This window comes from Nipponia nippon, unplaced genomic scaffold (assembly GCF_047370975.1).
Source record: "Nipponia nippon isolate SJK-2023a ecotype South Korea unplaced genomic scaffold, ASM4737097v1 scaffold_13, whole genome shotgun sequence".
Lineage (NCBI taxonomy): Eukaryota > Metazoa > Chordata > Aves > Pelecaniformes > Threskiornithidae > Nipponia > Nipponia nippon.
In genome coordinates this window covers 15,266,018-15,284,113 of record NW_028262324.1, presented here as the reverse complement: position 1 = coordinate 15,284,113, position 18,096 = coordinate 15,266,018, and the positions used below count along the sequence as shown (strand labels likewise).

At 49.4% G+C, this 18,096-nt stretch overlaps 1 protein-coding gene across 1 annotated transcript; it reads right to left on the bottom strand.

The window, feature by feature from the left end:
* Positions 1-10,345: 10,345 nt before the first annotated feature.
* On the bottom strand, positions 10,346-11,351 carry NPBWR2 (neuropeptides B and W receptor 2). Its single transcript, XM_009473437.2, has one exon. The coding sequence runs from the start codon at positions 11,342-11,344 to the stop codon at positions 10,346-10,348; it is 999 nt and encodes a 332-aa protein (XP_009471712.1). The 5' UTR covers positions 11,345-11,351.
* Between the last annotated feature and the right edge of the window lie 6,745 nt (positions 11,352-18,096).

Here is an 18,096-nt window from a genome sequence, read left to right as displayed (position 1 = left end):
TCTCATGTGCAGGCAGGGCAGTGATGCCGGCAGCTGCCTGCTGTTAGAGAAGTCTGATGCAGGACAAAAATGAGCTCTTCCCGCTTACTCCCCACATACTTCCCAGGAGTTATGGGGTTAGGCATGATCATGGAAAGCAATGAATTACAGACTTGCTCTGAAAATAAAGCCAAAGCCATATTCTGTAGCCAGGAAAGATGGATTAGCCAGGTAGATGTGCAATAAGGAAAGTGCCTTCTCTCTGCACAGAGATCAATGTTCTTACCCAGGCAGGTAAATATAAGGAGAGGTTTTTTTATTAACAGTAGTGATTTTCTTCTTTTTTGAAAAAAAGAGAATGAAAATTGGTGGGAAAAAATTAAAATCTTTAGTTCTTTCATAGTTCAGTTAATTAGAAGTATCCAGGGGTGAGTTCTTATAGCAAAACCATAAACCAAAGTGCTTTATTCAGTATTATGGGATTTATTAATGACTAAGTGTTCTCCCTGCTGCTGCTGGCTGGAGTCAAGTGCTGCAAAGGCTGAGGAATGGATGAGCCAGGGGCTGAGCTCTCCCCCGGGGAGCTCCTCGGCTCACGGCGCTGGCACATCTGAGCAAAGCTCTTTTGAAGGGTGCTTTGCTCTGCCGGTGCTGCATCTCCCTTCCGCTCCCCCTGCCCACGCTGTTCAGCCAACACCTTTCCCCCAACACAAATCACAATTTCTAAAAGCAGAAATAAGGTGCAGAATTTGCACGCTCAGCGAAGTTGAATTTGCACGCTCAGCGAAGTTTGGACGGTTTTACACCATGAGAAGAACTTACCCAGGGAGGTGCTGAGTTATCCTTTACCGAGCTACAGGTCAGACTGAGGTCGGTTGGTTTGGGTGAGTATTCAGTTGAAATCACCCTCCTCATGCCCACTGCTCGTAGGAGCCACGCAAAGCCTTTCACCCGCTCCGAATGCCTCTGGCCCCCAGTGCTGAGGACAATTTTAGCAGGTGGAGGAAACCCCGACTGCAGAAAGGCAAAAGCTGCATTTGCCCCACATGGTGCCCATTGCTCGGGACTTACCCTGATGAAGACACTATCTCATGCTGAGCACTTGCCATGTCTGTTTTTCCAAGGTGTTTTCGTGAGGAGCTAGACTGTAAATACATCTTCTTCCCCCCCCCCCCTTTTCTTTTTTTTTTTCACCCAGAGAAAGATGTGTTAACTCCTTAAAGAGCTGTAACTGGGCTCTGATCTCGCTCTGGGTACTTAGGAATATCATTGCTGGGTAGGTCAATGTGTGCCCAGAGAGGGATGCCTCTCACCCTGGAATGCTTTGTAGGGAAAGTGGGTGCCCTCCATAGCTACAGCCTCTTTGTTTAAATGAAAAGGATCTCCAGAAGCAGCTGGTACTGGTGCAGCCTTTGCTGCCTGCTCAGAAGAGGGACTCTTAGGCAGCAAAGCGGGCTCTGCCAGAAAAACTCCAGTTTGCTTTCCCACTCATTTCCCTGTGTTTTCCTTCAGCTATTTTTGTGGATATTTATGCACAAACAAATTTCTCCTTCCTTCAACAAGGAGAACCTCCTTCGGACAGATCCTGAGCTGTAGCCCTGATTGTGCATTCATGGCTTCACGCCGTGTTTCCATGTGAATCTTTGTGGCGGCAGAGCTTCATCGCTGTGACTTTGCAGAATCGGCTGGTAATTCATATCCCTGATCTTCACCTCCCAGGTGCTGGCTGAAGGACCAGTTCTTACTCCCTGGCCTTCTGCTGTGTTGAGGAGGATCACGCAGCTGAGATGGGAGGGAGGGAGGGTTGCAGGAGGGAAAAGTGTCTCAGCTTTGTGGTGAAAAAGGCTTGTGAGGTGGTGAGGCTGGAAGAAGGGAGAGAAAATGGAAGGTGGACCTGAGGCTTCAGCATCAGCCCATAACCCAAGCGTTGTGGTGCTGCATGAGGGACAGAGACGGACTATAAGAAAGTAGAGCATATGCTGTGTGATGCCAATGGGTGTTTGGCACAGGGCTTTTTGGGGGATGGGGATGTGATGTTACAGGATCTGTAGCCCTTCCTTGCCATGGCTGAGCTGATGCACATCTACTTTGAGCGGTCCACAGTGGCTGTGTCCATCTGCCCTCTCGCCCATTTAAATTGGGGCTACATGCCACCTTTGCTTAAAACACGTGATAACAGATATGTTAAGGCCATAACTCATTTTGAAAGCAGGACTTTTAGGATTTTTTTCAAGCAAAGGGACTGCTGTTGGGGTGGGTGCACTTTAGGTCATGGCTCATGAACTCCCTTTGTTCCTTTTTTCAGTACCGTGAAACCTGGATAAATTGCGTGACAGAATGAAATAATCAATAAATAGAGCAACATGGTTATGTATCTTGGCAACGATGATGCTAATCAACCATGTAAACTGACTTTGCTCTCTCTCTCTCCCTTAATGCAGTGAAATCCCAGCTGTCTGCAGTAAAGGAGTGATGCTGGCTCTCTGCAGTGCTGGGGGACACAGACAGCCCTTTGCCCCTCCTGCCTCTCCTACTACACACAAGCTTTCTGCTTCAGCAACCCAAAAAACTCGCTAAACACTCCCTGGGGTAGAAAGTGCACAATAATATCCAACACCAGCTGGGATCACCTTCACCCCCCTGGAGAACATCTCTTACGTTCGGATTCTTGGGAATTTGCCCCCCCCCTGTGGTTAAGCTGCTGGAAGGGCCTCCAGGAACAAGCCTCATCGCTCCGTGCTGGCACGTGGCATCACTTGGGATCTTCCTGAGTAATGAGCACGTTGGATTATTTCTGGATCCGTATAGCATGGTGTTATACATGTCCTTGCCTCTTGCTCCTGCTTTGCTCTCAAATCCTTGTGCCTTTTGCAGTATATAGGTGCGGGGTGGGAAATCCTACCTGCAGAGCCCATGCAGGCAGCTGTTACTGGGAGATCTCATAACCTATGCAACCAGCCCACTCTTGCAGCAAAAGGTATTTTTCCTCCAGTATATGTTATTGCTGCAAGGGGAGGTAGCTCCTGTGCGGATGGAGTCCTCCTGCCTGCAGTGGTCAGAGAGAGCATCCGCCGCTTCCCTCCCCTCCGGGCCTGCAGCCAGGCAGGATGGGCCAGAGCCAAGAGCCGAGCAGCACCAGCCCTGCCAAACAGCAGATTTTCAGTGTAGTGAAGTGAAGGATGAATCTGCAAGAAATCAAGCAGGAAACTTGATTTTTTCCAAGGAAACCACTGACAAAATTAACATCTTCCCACAGTCTGGTTTTCTTTTTTCTTTCTCCTGGCCACAGAAAGGAGACCAGGCAAAGTCTGAACTGGCTCTGTCATCCTATAAACATTGATTTCTCTGTGTGTTTTCAGTCTGCCATGTGCAGTGAGTGCTCCAAAAAGCTCATGCCATGCTGATTCATTCAGTGACGGGGAATAAAAATACAAGTTATGTGGTCAATATGAAATCAAGATTAATGACTTTTCGGCTTGATTTCCTCTGTGTGAAACAAATCCTGTGTTGTGATTTGGTTATTTAATGTTTGTTCAATGTTAGGCATTAATAGCAACTTCTCTGTGTGCATAGGTCATTTGTTCATGTATTTCGGACTTTCCCTCATCTCAGCCTTGCACGGCTCTTGCTTTGCTTAACCACAGAAAAAATTCCTGGAGATAATCACTTGCCTCCAGGGTTTAAGCATAAAAGAGCAGAAAATGAGCCCAACCTCTGGTGCTGGTGTTTATCCCTGCTCCCTGCATTCCTGCGGCGGCGCAGAGGTGAGTATGGAAAGCCGACCAGGGCTGCTCTCCCCACAGTTTGCTTTGGCACCTGCACTGGGGTTTGGTTTGAATGCGCTCGGCTGGAAAACTGCCTCTTGTCTTTTGAGGAGTGTGTGTTAGCGATGCCACCGAGCCCTTCTGCCTCGGGGCTATCCGCCAGGATGGTGTACGATGAGCTGCTCTGACCTGTCCTGTCCACGGTGAAGCGGTGGCTATTAGCCTCATCTCCCTGGCTTCTGATCAGCTTGGAAGGAAGAAGCTCGGCTGAGAGCAGCCCAGGCACAGAGGAGCCCGCTGTGTCCATCGCACGGCTAAGAGAAATGTAATTACATCCATAGCATTTCCAGCAACACCGAGCAGCAGCAGGCTGAGTCTCAGGGGAGGTTTTTCATTGCATTGAAATCTGACTTTATTAATTACCAGCCTCTGATCTCATTTGAGGGTTAAGTTTATGAAACCGAATCCTTATTTCTCTGCTTTCCTTATACAGCTGCCTTATTGAGTTTTGTGCAGTGGATGGTTTGGACCTTAGAAACTCCCAAGGTGTCTTGTTCTTCAGGCATGAGCTGTGAGGGGAAGCGGCAGAGCAAGGGGAGATGGTGGAGGCATACAGAAGTCCTCGCGAAAGACAGAGAAAGAAATTACATCTCAGGAAAACTGAAAATGGGGACAGTTGCCCGCTGTCAAAGGTCTTACTCCCAGACTATAGTTTATTTTCCCCTCTCTGGGAATTCCCCCTTCCCACGTGGGATGCTGGTGGCAGCACCCAGAGCCTCCCCATGCCCAGCGAGGGGACCCTGTGGCGGGGTGCTTTAGCAGAGCCACCCTCAGCCTTTGGTGCAGCCCGGGCTGCTCACCTCCTCCTGGGAAAAGCTTTCCAACCTCGCTCTGTTTATCCAGCAAGCACTGGACTTGGCTGTAGGCACTTATGGGAGTGCCTGTTTTTCATCTAGACATCAAATATTATTTTTTTTTAAAAGGGAAAATAGCCACTAAACAGCCCTTGAAGCTTCAGGCTAGTGTCTAATTCCACTCAAAGAGCTTTGTTAGATAATTGTAATACTTTTCTGAGAGAAAATAGAGCAATTGAGGCTCGTAATTAAAAGCTATTCAGACAGCTTTGATCTTTCCCTCTGCATCTTCACTTACCAAAACCAAATGCCAATGAGAGACTCTTGGCAATATTTACTGTCACTATGCTTGGCGTTTGCCTTTAGGTTAACTCCTTTTCCTCCCATCCGGCAAAAGGGAGGTGGGGGAAGAGAAATGGGGCAAGTGGCTTTTCAAGACGGCTTTCTTTGGAAAGCTGATTTTTCTTGGAGGATGCCTGGTGTCCTGTCACTCCATGATGACAGCAAGCGTGGAGCTCCTCTGGAGGCCTCAGAGCTGCCCTGGAAGAAGGGTTTATCACCCCAAAAACCACCTCCGGGCACAGCCTCGGCTGCAGTGGTGATGTAGATGGAGTAAGACCCAACATGGTCTGCCCAAGGCATGGGACAGGGAACTGCCAGCGCTGTGTCCTCATGGCCCACAGAGGGTCCTCAGATGACCTCCTGACCCACCAGCCTGGGGGGCCCCCTTCTCTTCAGCAGTGGGTGGGAATGTCAAACCTCGAGGTGCTGAGACACTCTGAAGGCACCAAACCGGGCTCGTTTCTCCTCAAACTAGCAGTAAAGCCGGAGAGTCACCGTTTCCTCGGGTTTGCAGTGGGAGCATCAGTAGCACATTAGCACATGACACCCAGGGGCTCCCAGCACCCCGTAGGCGACAAGCGAGTGCTATGGATAAGTCACGCTGTATGGAAAAGGGACAAATTCTCTCTCTCTCGGTTTGCTTTCAACAGTATCCTCTAGAGATGCTTCTGCTTCTTATCTTCTATATTCCAAGTCTTTGCTCATACATTTTTAATCTCTTTTCTTGTTTTCCCCATCTTAAAGATGCTTCTGAGAGCCAGGCCTTCATCCCTCAGTGGGGTATTATTTCTTTTCTCACCCGAAATCGTGACCAGCAGTAGGAGACAGTGTGAGACTGCGTAAGTACCGAGGGATTATGGCTTTGCGGGGGAACAAGCTGCAGCACAGCTCGGATGAGGACAATTGATTGAAACAGCCATTATTCCTTGCTGCAGCACAAAGACTTAAAAAGCAACAGTAATTTCCGATCCCTGCCTCTTATCTCAGATGCCTGTGTTTAAAGCCTGCGGTGGGAATATGAGCCCTGTATGAGCCCTAATTCCTGTTTCTGGGGTGGAAAGCGGCTTCCTCTCCCTCTCCCAGGGGTGATGCAGCAGAGTCCTCCAGGTCTGTCTGTCCTCATGGGTGCAGCTGGAGCGGGGAAGGTGATGCTGCCTCCGTGCTGCTGTAGTGGGCAGGAGCAAGCAGAAAGCCTTCAGCTCCTGCTGTAACCAGGGAGTTGCGAGGCTACCCAGCACCTTTGCACTCATTAAGACATCCCAGTCTGTCCTGGAAGGAAATTTCCCCGGCTTTGGGGCTGAGCTGGCTTCCCCGCTTGATGCACGGCTGGCTGGGAAGGGGGTTAGGACAGGAGGGAGCCGTGTGGGTCACTGATTCAGTCTCCCGCGACCCTGCAGGCCCTGGAAGGGATACTTGGTTTAGAAGGGGATTTATTTGGTGAGTTGTTAAGGGGATTTATTTCCCCACTTCCAGCCTTCAATTTGTGGCTAATGTGGGCTGGTGGGATCCGCAGCAAGCCAGCCCCAGCAGCCTGATGAAATTCAAACAAATGAGCGGGTGTGCAGGTTTTCCCTGGGGTTAAATTGTGCAACAAGTGGGCAAGGGTCTCCTCGAAGGTGGTTTCTGCTCTCCCAGAAACAGCCATAGCAGCTTGGCCTCCAGTGCCATGCTCAGAGGCTCTGCCCGGGCATGGACAGCCTGAGTTTGCAGCCTTGCCTGCTGAAGCACGGTACCAGCTTGCATGTGAGGCTGAGCAGCGCTGCGGGAGATGCAGCGATGTTGAGCTGAAAGCAGAGAGTGCCGCTTAGTGCTGCCGGGCTGAAACACAGGGCTCCGCTGGATGCTTCACCGGCCAGCACACCGGCCAGCTCGGTGCACCGATGGCAGCTGGAGCCCCTCCTAAGCATGCGAGGAGACCTTGGCCAGAGCAAGCCCCTTCTCCCCTTGTAGCCTTGCACCCCATGAGAGCAAAGAGGAACCGACACTCCTGTGTTTTAAGCATTTTACACAGAGAAAAGCCCAGAGGCAGGCAGGGTGCTGTCGTAAGAGGAGATGCTGAGAGATGGAGCAGCTCATCCTTGGGGACAGAGGGCTCGGGGGGATCTGAGCAATATCTGTAAATGCCTGATGGAGGGTGCAGAGAAGAGGGAGCCAGAGTCTTCTCAGTGGTGTCCAGTGGCAGGACAGGAGGCACAAACTGAAATATGGGAAATTCCACTTAAACATAGGAAAAAACTTTTACTGTGAGAGTGGTGAAGTACTGGAACGGGTTGCCCAAAGATGTTTTGGCATCTCCATCCTTGGAGACATTCAAACCCATGTGAACATGGTCCTGGGCAACCTGCTGTAGGCGGCCCTGCTTGAGCAGGGGGGTCGGACTGGGCGATCTCCAGCGGGGCCTCCAACCTCAGCCTCTCTGTGATTCCGTGACAATCATGACATTTGATTCAGAGGGGAAAAGCTCCAGCAATGACGCTGTCGGGTCTGAAAGTGGGTGACTTACACTCAAAAGGTCCTTTCCACCTAATGAAATATATTAGGTTTTCCACCTATTATATCACCTTTCCTACAGCCCTAATGCCAATGAAGAGCGGTGTTGCAGCTAACTAGACAATTTGTGTGTGAAGTGGCATCATTTGAGTCAGTTTTCTGCACTCAGGGAGGTTTTTTCCACCTGGGGAGCCCATTGCCAGCAGGTGGCAACCATGCTAATGCAGTGGGTGCCCATGATGCCAGCCTGCGCAGGCTGGCTCTGTGCCCTGGCCTTGCCTGGGCTGCTCGAAGGGGTCATGCAACACCTCTGCACTCCCTCATCTGCTGGTGGCACCTGCCTCCTTCCCCGTGAAGGCTGGTCAGGACCGCAGCACCCAGCTGTCCTTCCAGAACTGGCCTCCTGTATGGTCCCCAGGCCTCCATCTGCCAGGTCTTTCCACTCTTCTCCAAATTCTTTGAGTCATTTGGTACCTCTTGAGAGCCATCAGCACCTTCTAAGTGGAGCTGGTCTCTTCTCCAGGTGCCTCCCTGTTCCTCCTCTTGTGACTGGGGCTTGCTAAGTGATCACCCCACACTCCTGCACGTGCCAACACACACACAGAGTCAGGACCGGGTTTTGAAAAATCCTCGTGTTTGCTGATAGTCACAAAGTGCAGCTAATGTGAAATAGAGAAGAGCCATGAAACTTGGCTCTGGGAACCCTGTGGGCACTAAGTCTGGGGATTTTAAGATTGTGGGATTAAGGACCCATCGCTGTGGTCTGTTCGCTTTTGGTCTTTACAGCAGGTTAATGTTACAGTTGGTATTAAAAAAAAAGTTCCCGGACAAGTTTCACCTGGAAGAATGTGTTCTCCTTCATTGTTTTTCCAAAGTTAACACCTTTAATACGGAGAAGGCAACACAAGTGATCTTGTATTCACATATTTCTTTCAGTTTTCTAACAGGGAAAAGTGAAATTGCCATCATGATGTATTGAAGGTTGTTGATTTTGGTGTCAGAGCCCTGAGAGCACTGATAGGACTGAATTGCCCTGAGTGGCCTCACCTGGGGCCTCCACCCACACCCTTGCCCATTGCTCCCGGACCCCATTTAAGCTGAGCTCTACAGCCTCCCTTGCTGCTTTTTGGAGGGATACCTGTTTTTAGCCCTGCCTCTTGGATGGACCTTGGACTCATGTTGCAGCCTTGTCTCCAGCCCCATTTTCTGGATAGACGTTGGATGATTGCTGTAGGTAGCTTGTCTCCTGGTATGTGCAATATAGCTGGTCTCTAGTCCTGTGTTCCTTTGTTTTACCTGTTCTGTACTTTCCTGGTGGAGTTTGGAGAGGTAAGAGCCCAGTTTGGTGCTTGTGGAACTGGGGAAAGCTAGAGCGGAAAATATTAACTGAGACATCCTCCATTAAACCAGTAATATATATGCCCTACAGGGATTAAAGGGTGCAAGAATGAGCTTTTCACAGAACTCCCATTTACCAGAGCCCTACAAGACAGCTTGCTGCTGTATGCAGCTGGGCATTGCCTGCTAGGACAGGGAGGGAGCAGTTTGGTTTTTGCAGAGGTGATGAGGGGAGGTAGTCTCTGGCATTGCTTTGGCAAAAAAAGGTCCACTCATATTTAACATGGTGCTTTGGTGGCTAATACGGAGCCAACGTAAGGGAGCTGTGGCACATGTGCTATCCTGGCTGTGGTAGGTCACTACTAAGGACCAAATGTGGCAATGAGCCCTGCTCACCTCCGCAGGTGGATGGTGGAGGTGAGCCTCTTCCATGGCTGTGAAAGCTGGAAGATGTGCTGTGCTCATCCCACTGCCTACCAGTGAGGGAGAGGTTCCCTTGCTGGGAGAGGGAGGATGGGGTTTCAATGTGTTTATGGTAGTTCTTGAAGCTTTCAGTACTGTATTTCTGATTTCCAGACTCTTCCTCTCAGGCCCTGGTTCTGTTGAAATAGTTTGCTTTACTATTTACCTGTTAAAGAAGGAATTTTATCTGCGGTGCTTGTTGGGGTTTTTCTTGTGACTTATGAAACACCTTGATTTTGTTATAAATCTACAATATTTTATTTTACAGTATGTAAAGATGCAATATATATATAGCAAAGACATGGGATAAGTAGCATATGTTTTCTCTGGTGAAAGAAGGACCAGTCTCTCTTTTTTCCCATGAGGTTTATTTCATTAATGGCTCTTAAATAAATATATATTTGACACCTAACAGGAACAATTAGTTAAAAATAATTTCTAACACAAATTCCCACAGTTGCCATAGTATTTGTATGGTGTGTCGTTTAACGCTATTTTTGAGACCCAAATCTTGCTTTTTGGTTTAAATTTAACTTGCGTTAATGGTTCGGGAAAGTGGGAATTTGGGGTGGAAACTAGACATCCCTCAAAATCAAAAACAAAGCCATAGCACAGATATGCACATACATGGACATGAAAATGGTTAGTTTTCTCCTCCAAATACTCATATTGCAGCCTCTGACCATTTTATTGATATGTTATTGAAAGTGCTTGTTAGCTCTGCTCCGTGAAAGTCCTCCACATAACATAGCTATAAAGAACTGAGCATTACATTAGTCTGAAAGCTGGGCTCCAGCTTGTCTGTGCTGTACAGCAGATGGCAATAAAGGACCACTATGTAGCAGAAGTACACCTCAGAAAAAGTTTTCTGTCCTTAACGGTTCAGGGTGTGTGATTAAAAACAAGAATATAGAAATGCAACTTTGAGAAGTTGGGAGGCACAGAGGGGAAAATGCAAGACTCACAAGTAAGCAGGACAAACCATGTGAACGATGATGATAACCAGACACATACATTACATGTAAACCAAAGAACATTGTGCGTTCATTAGCCACCCCTTCAGTCTGCAGAGGTGCCCCTGCAAAGCCATGGGATCTGCCAGCCCCAACCCACTGCTCAAGAAGTTCTGCATTCCAGCATCTTCCGGAAACTTTTCCGAAAACTGTCATCCAGGAAAGCATATAAGAAAGGATTCAAGCATGAATTGGCATAGCTTAGGCTGGTGATGAAGTAGGATATACCAATGACCATGGAGGTCTGGGGCAAGTCAGTGGTCAAAGCCACAATGGTGGCCAAGTGGAAGGGGGTCCAACAGAAGAGACACACAGCTAGGACTATGAAGACCATAATAGTGACTTTCTTCTTGGCTTTGTCCAGGGCTTTAGCATTAGAGTTCAAGTGCATGTTCCTTAGCTTGTAGAGCATCATGGTGTAGAGGATGCAGATGGTGGATACCGGAATGGCAAAGCCAAGAATGAGGGTATAGATCCTGCTGGCTTTGAACCAAAACCTTTCAGGCTTGGGGAAATTGAGACCACAACTCTTGATCTCCAGGTCATCTACGTAGACATTGGCAAAGATGATGAAAGGGAGAACTATGATGGTGACTAGGATCCAGATGCACAAACTGACAATCCTGGCTGCTCGGTACGTACGATGTGGCATCCTCTTGGACCTGACTGTAGCCAGTACTACCAGATACCTGTCTATGCTCATCACTGTTAGGAAATAAATGCTGGAGAAGATATTGTAGTGGTCTATGGACAAGATAACCTTGCAGAGGACTTCTCCAAAGGGCCAGTAGTGGAGGAGGTGTTCAGCAATATTAATGGGCAAGACAAGTGTGAACAAGTCATCAGCTATAGCAAGGTTCAGGATGAACATGTTTGTCACAGTCTTCATCTTGGGGGCCTTGAGGATCACATAGATGACAGCGGTGTTGCCTGTGAGCCCAACAGCACAAATCACAGAGTAAATCACAGGGAGCACAACGTAGAAATCGGCTGCCTGCTCTTGGAAGGTTAAGTTGAACCTCATACCGTTGTCCAGGTAGCAGCTGTTGCCTGCATTGCTGCAGGTGCTGTTCAGATCATCCCAAAGAGAGCTGTTTCCCATGCCTACTGGTCACAGACTACCCTCAGATGTCAGTGAAAGCCTTGCTAGCCCAGGAGAGAGAGCCTTTTTTCTGTTTGAGAAGCAGCAGCTGCTATCTCATTTAGAAGTGAGTTATTGCAAAGAGTGGGTTGTGAGGCAGCATGGACCATTTGACTTACCTCTCCTGTCCCCTACCATTGGGGAAATTAGATTTTGAAGTGATTGGGGGGAGCAAAAAAAAAAGAAAGACATAAGGTTCCATGAATAAAGCAAACAAGAGAATTATAACTCCCTATGTAAGTCAAGGAACTCTTCTCTCTGAGAGCATCCCAGTGAGCTGTGGCTTTTCTCTGCAGGCAAAGTCAACTGGCTCCGGTTCAGCTCTCTGCAGCAAGAGTCCTTCTCAGGGCTGGCAGGAACAGGGAGGGCAGAGAGGAAGCTTTGTGCCTGGCTGGCTATTCCCAGCCCTCGGGGGGCTGGAGGGATGGCTGCTGTTTCACTCGCACAGCGCTTGCTTTTCCATGCCGGAGCAGAAGCGTTGCAGTATTTAATTAGTGCCTTTCTTTGTGTTGGAGTTCAGAGTCTCTTCACTGACTGAGATTTCACAAACAATGAAGAAGTTTCCGACATGGCTGCTCCCAGGGTCCCCTAGCAAAAGAAGGAGGGGGGGGGAATAGAGTTCAAGGAGTATTTCCAAAACTAAGGGTTAAAGGGGGCTTAAACCACAATTAAAGTAACTCTTTAACCAAGAGTAGGTTATGATCATCTTCAATATGAAGACCATCCCCACTGCAAACAACTGTGGCAGCACACAAAACTTGGCACAGATGGACAGACAAACCTGTAAATCTCAAAAGTTCAGGATTATTCAGGGAAGGGGGGGGGGGAGAAGTACCCTGAAAGCAAATCCACTTTAGAGTCAAAGCAAGAACTACCTCATCTGTTTACATCTCTAACAGCTGCTGCACCCCTCGCTATTGCCTGACCCATACCTCCAAGAATTCCTCTGCAGGGAAGCAAATGACTGACCGACCCCCCATGAAGATCAAAGATTTGGCAACTGGTCCCCAGCCTCTGCAAAGAGAAGTGCCTCACTTCACTTGCATTTTGTTGTTGCACAGCAATGAAGTGAGCAGGAAAGCCGGTATCGGGAGTCGAGGGTTGAAGTGCCTCTTACCTGGTGAGCGGCTCCGGCTGCCTCCTCCGGCACCTGCTGCTCGGCACTGTTGAGCCTCTTCTCTCTAATCCGAGTTGGAGGAGGGTCTCTGGGATGCTGACGTTACCTGGCTTTGCAATCATATCAACATGGTTGCTCTGTGTGTGTGTTGCATGTCTGAGCAATTAGCACTTGTTCACACCAGGGAAGGGAGGGGAAAAAAGTTTTCTCTCTGCAGGGCTATTTAAATAGTAAATAAGGTAGGTGCTGGTGAGCAGCTGATGCTGCAGGGCTGCTCTCCTCAGGAATGAGGGAGATGCTGAGGGGCAGAGGCAGCACCCAGGGCTGGCAAGCTGTGGCTGGCTGAGGGAGGGATGTGTGAAATGGTGGGAAGCGGGAGGGGGGGGGTTAAACTGCTTCAATAGGGAGCAGTGGCTGGCTTTAACAAAGGAAGATGCACAAATGGCGGGGGGAGTGGGAGGAGGGTACACAACATTACAGAGCTCAAAATGAACAAATAAACAGAGGTACCTTGCCAGATTTGTGCTGGTTTCAGCTGCTTTGGGGGAGCTCAGCTGATTTTCGCCAGCAGGGTCTCTGGTCCAGCTTTGGAAATGCAGCTAAATCCTTCAGATGTGCATCACAAGATGCAGAAGTCCTGTGAAGCTTGGCAGAAATGCACCCCAGGTTATATAGCAAAACCAGCAGCAATGTAAGATCACTTTACCTTCATGTCCCTATAAAAAGAGGAAAAATGAAATCAAGTCTTTTGATTCTCCTTGAGTCTTGTAAATGTATTGCCCACCTGCAGGCTGCCTGACCTTTGTTTCGATACTGGGTGACCGAAAATGCAGGCATCCATCAGTGCGATGCCTGGCAGTGTGCAGTGCCATTTAACCAAGCAGGGCAGCTCGTTTACATGAGCCACGTAGCTAAGAGCTGTGGCTGACTTTGCTCCTCTTCTGGGGCTGTTTACCCTTTTCTGACAAGATTACTGTGCACTGGTAACTGGGTGGGAACAAAACACTTCATCGCACTTGGGAAGGTAAGTCCTTAAGGCCATGGGTATAACTGCCTTTCCAGCAGATGGTCATTTTTTTTATGCCCAGTGTACTACTCTTACAGGTGTTTTCTGTATCTCAGCCCAAATCTGACCAGCCATTAGGGCCTAAGCAAAATTAAACAGAAATTAAAGACTGCCCAAGAAGATCCATAGGAATGATATGGATGATTTTTTTTTTCCCAGATGAAAGACCCCCAGAGCCCTCCTCTTGCCTGATTTGGCAAAGCTGGCACAGTTTGTAAGTAGCTGTAAGGGAAGCAAGGGTTTGATAGGTCTGCAGGGGGAACGCAGTTTGCCAGGAATTGCTGTTGTCTTTGTCAAAGAGAAGAAAGTACTGGAAGACAGAGAATTTCAGGAGAAGGCAATGTTAAATTTACTGATCAGTAACTATTCTCCAGGAAAAAAGGGTGTAAAATTATTTTGCGTTGAAAATGCTTCCATTGTGACTTTCTGTTTTTCAGCATAAAGCGCATCTCTTGGGTCTATGGGAGAGCTTAAAAGCTGTCCTTTCACTCCCTAAGCTATGTTACCTTGGAACTGGCTGCCACGCTGCCTTGGCGGGTGGCTGTGTGCCCAGGTGCTGGGTGTTTTGGGACACACTCCGAAGGGAATGGGAGTTTGGGGGCCGGGGAGGGCTGCAGGGGTGGCTGCGCTCCTGCGGATCACGCGTGGGCTGTGCCCTGTACCGGGGCTGCAGCCCTCCCCGCTGCCTGTGCCGCCTTCCTTCTCCCATCCATAGTGAGCACGGTCTCCTGCGTGCCTTGGTTAGGATGTGTTTGATTAAAACAACTTTGTCAGAGATGAGATGGAGACTAAGAATTTAATCTTCTTGTCTGGTGTGAGTAGAGGGGCTTTTGTTTCTTTTATATCCCCCAGCAAATGCATGGTGCCTGCTTTCTGAGCTGAGCTCCTTGCCTAGTTTCTCTAACAGATTTGCAGCAAAACTCACCTGCTTTGGGGAGAGCAATTGCAAACAGACCTAAATGCACGCATGAAATTTTATTGCAGCAGGAGCACCTCCATCAACAAAGAGAAAATCTTTCCCTTGTGTCGGCTCTGGATCCAGCCAGAGCTGGTGGCTGAGCGCAGAGGAGGCACACTGTGTGTATTGGCATGATGTGAAACGGGGAGTGCCTGGAGGGAAAGCTGAGGGGATGTTTTATTCATCATGTTTTCTCTGGCTGGGTGCCCCTTCTGCTTGATTATAAATGTTACAGTGGCACAAAGCCCTGAAAAATCAAGCACTAGTTCAAGTTGCTATTATGAAGGACATGAGCTGTATTTTCCCTCTGAGCCACTTGGACCTATTCTTGCGCGGGCAGCTCCATTGCCAGCACTGTGCAAGAGGGACAAAGTTTCTACCCTGGCAAATCCATGCCCCAGAGATGGACTTTGCCTCTTGAAATCCACTTCACACTATGCAGCTCGAGTCAGCTGTGCAAACAGAAAGAAAAGGCAGTAAATTAGGGAGGGAGAAATCCCTTGCAATGCTAAATCAATGGTGCTTTATTACCTTCATAAAGCTGACCTGCTGCTGACTCCAGACAAAGGCCATCCATCATTTTGGAGTTATGGGGAACTGTGCTGTCACCCGTGCCTGGGGGGCATCAGGAGTGCCCAGCAGTTCACACCCCGCTGGGGACAGGCAGGGCAGAAGCCTGGGTTGCTTTTGGAGAGAACTGCAAAATACCTGCTCGAATGATGGGATTACTTCCCCACCAACAGTGTGAGTGATGCTGTCTGAGCCCTCTGAGATGCTTCAGCCCTCCAGTGAGGGCATGTTGTCTAAAAGGTTGTTGCCTAAGGCAGAAGGCTGCTCCCTCTAACCAGGGTTTAGTCCTTTCGAGGAGAACCTCTCTAGGTCACTAGGAGTGAAGCCTACCTCACCCCCTTTGTTAATCCCCAGGAGCAATTAAAGAGGATGACTTACTCTGGACCAGCCCCTGAGATGGATCCTTTTTCCTTCTCCTTTTTCTGGAGCACGAGGCTGGGGAGGAGCGGCTGGGGGAGCTGGGGATGCTCAGCCTGGAGAAGAGGAGGCTGAGGGGAGCCCTCATCGCTCTCTGCAACTGCCTGAAAGGAGGCTGGAGCCGGGGGGGTCGGTCTCTTCTCCCCAGGAACAAGCGATGGGACGAGAGGGAACGGCCTCAAGCTGCGCCAGGGCAGGTTTGGGTTGGGTATTGGGAAAAACTTCTTCCCCAAAGGGCTGTCAGGCCCTGGCCCAGGCTGCCCAGGGCAGGGGCTGAGTCCCCATCCCTGGGGGGATTTAAAAGCCGGGGAGATGTGGTGCTTGGGGACGTGGGTTAGTGGTGGCCTTGGCAGTGCTAGGTTAACAGTTGGACCTGATGATCTTAAGGGTCTCTTCTAACCTAAATGATTCTATAAAAGTCACAGTAATCTTGTCTGGATGGAATTTTGAAACTTTGTTGAATTAAGGCTGTTTTTTATTCCATGCAGGAGCATGAGGGGAGATGAAACCAGGCTTGCTGGAGGGGTGACTTCACCGGGGAGGGGAATGATTATGTCCTTCCTGCAAGGGCTCATGGGGACAGGAGACATGTCCAGCCATTTAAAATGAAATGAATTGACTGTGGGAAAGAAAACTGAGAACTGATTATGCTCTGCTCTACTGGGGGGTGGTAATGTTGGAAACTTCTAATGCACCTGTGCTACTGCTGCCTAAAGTCACAGATCACCTGCTGATCAGGCAGGAGCTTTCCAGGGCTTTATACCTTTCAAAGGGGGTGAAATTCTTGTCTTTGGAGCTTCAAGGGGAGCTGCTGAATAAATGCCTTTTGGCATTCTCTCTTTGGGGATAAGTATGATCTTCTGCCCCTGGTCACAGTGCTGGTAGCCCTTGTCCTGTTCTGGGGCAGGCTTTGAGCCTCACCTCCATGTCTGTGACAGTCTTCCTGGGAAGGGCCAGAGACAACTTAGAGAGACAGAGCGGAGGCTTGTCTGAAAAGCTGGGGCTCAGAGGAGGGTGTAATCATGTGAACAGGTGAGATCTGGATTGGGATTGCTGTTGTAGGACTCCAGCTTTCCCAACACCTAAAGGGATTGTTTCCCACTTTGCTTCACTTCCCAGCGTTGGAGGAAGGTGTTGTGCAGTGCTGGGCTCAGCATCCCTCCCAGCAGCCCTCTGCTTCACAGGCCCTGGGCATGACCATGGAGCTCCTGCAGCCCCAGAGAAGTCCTGTGACTGGGTCCAGTTTGATAAAACTGCTTTGCTTCCCATGCCTGCCCCTTGAGGGATTAGCAGGGGAGAGAATCTTGGGCTCCGGCTGCTGTCAAAGAGTCAAGTTCATCACAAGGACGCAGATACACGATCAATACTCTTTGCTCATCAAAACAAAATGTTCTCGGCTGACTACCTTGCAGTTGCTGGTTATTAGGGTGATTCATTTGTATGATGTGTTCAGGCTTTTCAAAAGATGGTACAGCACTGCAGGTTAATATCCAGAATTGATTATGCCGAATGGTCTGTAAGTGGTGGATTCTGGCGAGTGAAGCCAGTGTGCCTGGTCAGGTTATTTATTGTTATTTACTGTCCCTGTGCTGTAATCTTTGCCTTGGGGCTGACTTTCCCCTGGGCTGCTCTGGTCCCAGCCTGGGGGATGTGTAGAGGTTGGCCACTGCATCCCCCAGGAACCATCTACTCCTTGGTGTGATGCTGGCTCAGCAAAGGAGCAGTTGGTGGGTGTTGGGGTGAGCTGGAAAGGAGAAACCTGAGCTTATTCATCACCCCGGTGCTGGGTGCTTCCCCCTTTGCCACAAGCTGGGACATGTCCTCCTGCTTCCTAACCCTTCCCAGCCAAAGTGAGCCAGGTTGGCTCAGGCAGATGATAGTGCTCACCTTGCGGGACACCCTGGGAACCAGGCGAGGGGTGTAGGTGCTGATTTTTCTGGGGGATGAGGATAGAACAGACTTCTCCATCAGTGAAGTGGTGAATTGTGGGTGAAGAAAATGCCTTTGAATGGTAATAACAATTGCAATGGATCCTGCAGCCAGTGACACATCCAACCAGCCACAAGCTGGAGCGAAGGCAAAGTGGTACTGGAAGTGCTTTAAAGAAAATAAGAGTAATGAGTCTTACTTATAAATGGCCTGTTTTGTCAAGCAAGGGATGTATCAATAACTGCCCCATCTCTGCCTCTGCAGGGGAGCAATCAAGACAAATGCTGTGTGAGTAATTTCCTCAGACCAGAGGTGATGGGGAATAAAAGCTGTAGCCCTGGGAGGTGGTGGGTGGGTGGCTGGAGCTGTTCGCTCCCTTCCTGCAAGCCAGGAAGGAGGCTGTGAAGCTCCTGCAATGGGTCATCCCTCATTTCCAGCAGCTTTTGGAGACCCTGGCTCTTCTGCAGGACATCTCCAGCCCCGTGGTGCTGGCACAGCCCTGGTCTGGGCATGTTCCCAGAGGTGCGATCCAGCTGCAGAGGGTGAGAGGCATTGCAAGAGGCTGCCTGGCTCCCAGCAAGGAGCCTGTGCTGTCAGAGTGCCTCCGCTGTCCTGGCAGCGGTGTGTTAACTAATAGAGCTCTGGCAGTGTACCCA